Source organism: Pocillopora verrucosa, chromosome 12 (genome assembly GCF_036669915.1).
Source record: "Pocillopora verrucosa isolate sample1 chromosome 12, ASM3666991v2, whole genome shotgun sequence".
Taxonomy (NCBI): domain Eukaryota; kingdom Metazoa; phylum Cnidaria; class Anthozoa; order Scleractinia; family Pocilloporidae; genus Pocillopora; species Pocillopora verrucosa.
Genome location: NC_089323.1, coordinates 2,142,386 through 2,149,511, shown reverse-complemented (window position 1 = coordinate 2,149,511; position 7,126 = coordinate 2,142,386). Strand labels below are relative to the sequence as shown.

At 39.0% G+C, this 7,126-nt stretch overlaps 1 protein-coding gene across 1 annotated transcript; it reads right to left on the bottom strand.

The window, feature by feature from the left end:
- Positions 1-748: 748 nt before the first annotated feature.
- LOC136277247 (uncharacterized) lies at positions 749-6,723 on the bottom strand. Its single transcript, XM_066159009.1, has 6 exons — positions 6,603-6,723; positions 5,071-5,148; positions 4,093-4,124; positions 3,199-3,361; positions 2,296-2,499; positions 749-1,266 (listed from the first exon to the last, which is right to left on the bottom strand). Exons 1-6 carry the CDS (start codon positions 6,631-6,633, stop codon positions 1,118-1,120), a joined length of 657 nt encoding a protein of 218 aa, XP_066015106.1. The 5' UTR covers positions 6,634-6,723; the 3' UTR covers positions 749-1,117.
- Positions 6,724-7,126: the final 403 nt, after the last annotated feature.

Below are 7,126 nucleotides of genomic sequence, written 5' to 3'. Positions count from 1 at the left end.
TAACTGAATTTTATTTGACTCGCGTGACGGTCTTCGCCGAAAAAGAAGGACTGCTGGTAGTCTATTGTTACCCTATCTACTAAAACAAACGGCAGCATGCTGAAAAACAATTCGTGCTGTTCACAGAAAAATAACTTTAATATCTCACTTGATATATATGTTATTTGCCGGCTGGTCGGTCCCTATGGTGAAAAACTGTGACCGAGGTCTTGAAAATGCTGCCCGAGGCCGTAGGCCTCGGGCAGCATTTTCAAGACCTCGGTCACAGTTTTTCACCATACGGACCGACCCTTTTTACAAGTATCTGTCACAATCTGACACCTGTCAATTAGAGAGCGCGCAAGAAAAAGAAAAGCGAAGGAACATTTGAAAACCAACAGAACTAATTTGGCAAGGACTGTCACGACAATGTTTTCTTCAAAATCAGTTAATGATCTAACGGAAAGTATTATTCACTCTCATCGACCATTCATTCATGTACGAAGATTTACCTCTGTTCATTAAGTAAACGGCGAGGAAATTAATTGTGAGTAAATTCAATCTTTTTATTTTTAAGTTGTGAGAGTTTGCTCGTTTGTTTGCTGTAATGGCGTGTTTAACTCTGATGTTTCCTTCACAAAAACTAAATTCGAACGGCACACTCCAACGAGACACAAGGGAATGTAATGCGGCCTTTTCTCAAAAAATTCCTTCAATTTCTGTTGTGCAATTTAAGGTACAAATGTCCAAATTGAACGGAATTGGAAAGACTCACCAGGAGCGTATATTTGTTGTAGAACTTAAATTAAAACTTCGCTCGCTCTTTCACTATGAACAAACTGCTCGAGAAAATTCAGATATTAAATGAATGAAAGTTCCATCGTTCAGTTTAACTGTAACCAAATACCTCGCGTTCCAACTTTCTGGGTACTTTTTGTGAACGATTAAAATTAATTGCAGAAGGTTTTTAGGCCGCTTGTCAACCAACGTAATGACACTATTGTTTATACAAATTCATTCTGAAACCAATATTTTTCTGTCAACCAAAGTGATTTTTCTGTTTCAGATCCTGGTATATGAAAGATCAGCCCTGCTGCTGAGGTGATGATCAGTCGCGTTTCCCATTTCGGCTTTTCTCTTAACTTCGTCCCGTCTTGTCTGTGGACGGATGCTGATCAACATTCAAGCTTTCGCCAACAGATGGCGCGTCTTGCTGCGGATCATCTGGCCCTATCTCCGGTCCGTCACATGTATCACCAGGCTCCTGTTCGTTTACGCGGCACAAAGCTGAATAGAAATTAAAACACAAAGTTTCGTTTAGTTTTTTATGCACAGGTAGACTAAATTCGAGCAATAAGCGTCGATCCCTAAATGTGACTGTTACACACCAACAGACGACGTGAAAGGATTTGTATGAGATGAAAGGTAATAACCTTAACCCAAAAATATGGATGCATATTAGTACTTATTTTGCCTTACCCATTAGAGAAAACTTAAAACCACATGTAATCAGTTTGGAAAATTCACAAGAAACAGAAGGATGCCTTGATTTCATCCAATTCTTGTTCATATCTTTAGGTCAAAGATGCGACCTTTCACTCTCAGGCAAGGCCTTTTAATTTGCCTGATAGTAAAATCAGTCATATCTCTGCGGAGTTTGCTCACTTCAATTTTCAACGAGGGGTATACTCGGATTACATCCGATCACTCTGAAATTCCGGCTGTAGCATGTAAATATTCTAAGCCAATCACATGGCGAGTTTTAGCTCCGAACTATCAAACGTGACCTCGGGAGCCCGATCCGAAAATCATATGCGTACGATTTCAATCTGCGATAATGGCGTCCGATGCGAAACGCTAGAGATACAGCGTAGCTAAGGCCTTAGAGGTGATTTTTGACGATGGAAGTGAGCATGGTGGTATCTCTAGTGATGAGGAATCCGAATTAGATAGAAAACTGGAAAATCCTAGCGAAGAATCGAGGTAAGTAATCTGTAAACATTCTTGCGGTATTTAAATGCGTGACGCATGTGGTGTTGAAACATTTACTTTAACTTTTCGCGCACGAATCCTTGTTTTTTGCCTTGAGACAAACCTGTAAATGTGTACTCGTGAATGAAAAACAGGAAGGAAGAGCCTGGCGGAATGCAAATTCCAACTGAGAGCGTACAGAAGAAAAGAGGCCCTCCTATCGGCTGGAGGGTAATCTTGTGATAACACAAAATTCGTCTCAAAAGTTTACTGTTTACTAACAGGCTGAAGAGCTCGCCAGAATCAACATCATTACAATTAAAATAGAACATCATAACAACATACCAGGAGTAGCATCGTCATATAGAACTCGTAATGATTCAACATTTTGGACGCAGATCTCATGTAAAACACTCTGCAAGGGGGCCTCGTGCCTCAGTCGCTCCAATGTTTCTGAAGTATTGTCCCAACAGCTAAAGAAAGCTATTCCAAGGAATGAGCCATCTGAGGATGTTACTCTAACCCTGAATTCTCCAGGTGTTAAGGAAGCTGAAGCACAAAATAGGACAAATATCGTGTCACACATAATGTAAACGGATATGTTTCAGAGGAGTGAAAATTATTTGAATGTGAAGATTTTAGATATATGAAAATTCACATATTTGCACTGCGGTGGAGAGATGAAATTATAAGATCCTCGCAGCTAAGAACACTACTGAAACGAGTAGTTGTAAATAGGACCTGAAATTTTCAGGCCCGTACGGGATTTGAACCCATGACCTCTGCGATACCGGTGCAGCGCTCTACCAATTGAGCTAACAAGCCAACTGGGAGCTGGACAATTTATTTGAATGTCTTATGGCCTAACGCCGCACCCCCACGTCGAGAGGTCTGGGTTCGAGACCTGGAGAAACAGCGAACAGAAAAAGTAAGCAAATTGCCAAGCGTTCGCATTTTTTTAGACTGCATTCCTTGTAGGAGGTGTAGTGATACTCCCAGTTGCGTTAAACCACGGGATCTGAGATAAGCTCTGCTAGCAACAGGATACTACACTTGATTCTAAAAAAAAGGAGTCTTCTAAATCTTTTTGGCGAAAACAGTTGATAATCTAATCTTTCTCAAACAAGTTACTAGGGGCACAACATAGATCCTTTAATATAGTTATAGAGGGTGTGGAATGAAAGGCATGATGACAAAAGCTGTTTTGTAGCAAGGGGAAACACAGGAACGCTTGATACATGTACTTACATGGAAAAAAACCAATCAGATTGCGAGGATTTATTTTCACCAGTTCCACCTGCACCTCGCCAAAGTCCCCATCTTTTACAAAGTGTGCAGAAGCGTGTGTGAGATCAGGAGGAAGGTCCTGGGGGGAAATCAAAATGAATTTTGCTGCATCCCCTGATATCCCCTAAAAAACAAAATGGATGGTCAAGACTGCATCTGGGAGGCTAAGTGATATAAAATAGGTCACGCTAGGCTAGAGTCACATTATGTTATAAAGAGTGACCTGTCATGCCACATTCCGTTAAAAGAAAAAAAAAAAAAAAAAGAGTGATCAATTTGTCCACGCTTTCTGCTGTTTCAATACAGTGCCTAGTCAAAAAGTATGTGTACCTGATTAAAAAAAACCATCAAACTGAAAGACTCGCAAGTTATTTGCCCGTTAAATGCTAAGAGAATTTTTCGCAACCGCACAAAAGCAGGAGCAATAATTCAGAAAATGACCAACAAGGCGGTAATAACATCCACTAGACATAGAACACCACTTAACCCTTAACATCAGTATGCAAATTCTCCATAATGTTTTCTATACATTTCCTGAGGTACCAGCAAGGAGAATTTCTCTAACAATCAAGAGTTCCTTAAGTTAGTGATCATTTCCTTTATTCTCAAGACCTTCATGTTTGATTCAAGGGCGAAATTGTAAGGAGAGATTAGACGATAGTAACTCTTAGGGGTGAAAGAGTTAAATAGCTCGCGGATCTTTTGATCATCATGAAAAAAAAAGCAAAAACAAATACTAAAACAACAACAACCACAAAACAAAACAAAAAATAAATAAACATCAAATTCCTCTTAATTTTCTCAAGTCAAATCCGAGGAAATGCCACAAATTCACAACAAAGCAAAGGTCCTTACCGTAATGGAAGTTTTATCTGGAACCATCAACACTGTTTGTAAACAAACAAAATGTTTGTTAGTCTAGGGAAAAAACCTGGACAAAGTAAAGTCAGTGTGTTTCAAACCAAAACATGCTCCCCCCCCCCCCCCCCCGGAAGAAAAATGTTCAATGTACTTCACTTGGGAAAGAAAGATTACCTTGACTTTGCTCTCTACAACACAATCAGCAAAACTAACAACAAAAATTAAATTCAGTTTGGAGTTGTCATTACTCCAGTGTCATAACCAAGGATTGACGGGTACTCAAGAACCTGAGTTATGCTAGTATCGCCACTGCACAGCATTATGCCTTCCATTTCATTGACTAAATTGGGAAACTTCAAGTCAAAATTGAGTCAAGATCGAAATTCTGTTGTTACACCCACTCACTCATCTTGACAACATATGCAGCTTTTCCTTCTACTGCAAATGATTTTAAACCAGACCTACACTTCAAATCTTGTAAAGGCCAGCTCTTATTGGATTTTTGAAAAACTCTATCTGGTTGAATTGTCTAAACAGACATAAATCAAGGAATCTGCCCAAGAACCCATGTTTGAGGGATGTCACAAAATGAGACCAAAGAACCCCAAGACTTTTTGGAATTCTTTCAGTCAATTTAATCTTAACAACGAAAGTTTTGATAAAAAAAAAATTATAGTTTATAAGGACGTACTGATCCAAATTTTGGTTTTTCGAATCGTTACAATGACCATTAATCAAAGGTCATTTCAAATGATTTGCATTCAGAAGAAGAGCTACAGATTTCACACTGACAACACTCCTCTAACATCTCATTAGGAGATGTTGGAGGAGTGTTCTTAGTCTGCTAAGCAAATCAAATCAGATCAAACCAGTAGCAAAAGGCTCTACATGGATGGATAAAAGAACTCGACATCTTAAGACTGGTTAAATAATATACCAGCAGTAACCAGTCTCACATATCTCGTACATTACCCTGGTTCCCATCGTCTGATGAATCAGATGACGAGGCTTCATCATCCCCATGATATTCACTTTCACTTATTGCATATTCTGTAAAATGAAAAGAAATTCTTATCACTATAAATCCACTCCACTTTTAAAACCCTTAAGGCAAAACTTCCCAGCCTTTCAGTATTGAGCACCAACTTCCCTTAAAGTTTTGTTTGAAAGCCCCACAAGAATATTTTGCAAGAACGACCCAAAGAGGAGCTTTCCTAGGGAGAATGCGAATCCCAACTGAGAGCGTATGAGCAGATTGACATTGGATTTGATAAATTTTCAATTGACCAAAAAAAGAAATCCAAATCGCCTAGGTTAGATTTATTACGCTCAACAATTGGTCTGGGATACGCCAGCCACCGTCTCAAACAATTACATGACAAGCTGCAGCCAACACGACCAAGTTAAACATGTTTCTACGTTCCTCATAAAAGTTTGATGATTTGTGGTCAGATGTAAGCAAGAGAAAACCTTGCAAACAAAGATCATTGTGTTATGATGAAAATATTTCTTGAGTGAGGCAAGGCAGGGTCAAACATAACATAGGATGGAAAATAGGAGAATCTAGACTGCCTGAGGTATGCATTTATTATTCTGCAGAGTTTCAAAGAGTTGGATTACAGATTTCAGTCATTCTGCATATCTCCTTGACTTTCTGCAAGCTTTCAAGCAATGTCACAAAGTGAGACCAAAAAACCCTTGGACCTCTTTGGAGTTCTTTCCGTCAATTTAATCTAAAGGCAAGTTTTAAAAATAATCGCTCAAACATCACATTTCTGAGTGAAAAAAAATTCTAGTTTATGAGAACATAACAACCCAAATTTCGGTTTTTCAAGTCATAAAAATGACCATTAACCAAAATTCCTTTTAAAAGACTTATATTCAGGAGAAGAGCCGCAGATTCCATACAAAGAACACTCCTCCAAGGAGAAAGGTGAAGACTGAACCGCTTTTTGCTTTAATTTGGTTGTAATGTTCCCTCACACATTGTAGAACCTCGAGTTAACGAAGTCCTCGGTTTAACGAACGACAGTCTTCAGCTCGGCCAAAGTTACAGTAAAATGTACGAGATATAGCAAATTCTCGTTATAACGATAACAATCCAGAAGCCCAAGCGTGTACCATACCCCCATGTAACGGACAAATGTCAACACGTGACAAAAGACAAATGCGAAACAGACCAACAAGAATGAAAATCCTTCAATTCTGTAACCATAACACAACTTCACAGTTGACAGCCCATTATAAATGCCGACAATGACACTATCGACACATCTGTAGATCCGATCCGATCTATCTTCGCAAAACAGGGTAATTCAGTTTACCAACTGAGTTATAACGTAAATAGGCCACCGTAAAGAATTTAAAAGCTAACATTTGGAGCGTTAGCCCTTCGTCGATCGCTCTGGCGCAGCAACACAGCTTCTTTAGAAACTTAACTCCCTCATTCATTTATACAGGAAACGGTCTGAACCCGTGGGAAAAAGCACATTAAAATCACTCACCATCTCCGAATTCAGCCCCACGTCTAGACATATCAGGTAAATATTTATCCCAAACAAAATTTTTATCAAAAAGGACAAAAATCGATGGCCAAACCAACACACTATCGACGGCGTTCGTCGAGGGTCGAACACACAACTTTACAGTACAGCGGTCAAATTTAAAATATGTCATGTAAGCTTCAGCAATTGTTCCCCACGAAGAATTCAAAAAAGGAATTGTTCAAGATCGTTCTGAACAAAGGAGCTTTGAGGTCCTGCGGTAGTTTCTTGATTTTGTTTGGGTATTTTGTGGTTGTCATAAAATAACCACTAAGATATATTTCTCTTGAACAATTTTCATGGAATTTTTTACCTGTGAGCTAAATGCGAGTACAATTTTTTTTTTAACGGACACATAAAATAGCATTACACCGTTACTATTTTCTTCCGGTATCAATCATTAGGAGAAAAAGAAATATTGCTAAATGCGTGATCGCGTAGTTTATAGCGATTCCCAAAATCCTAGATTCATGAAAACAAGCCAT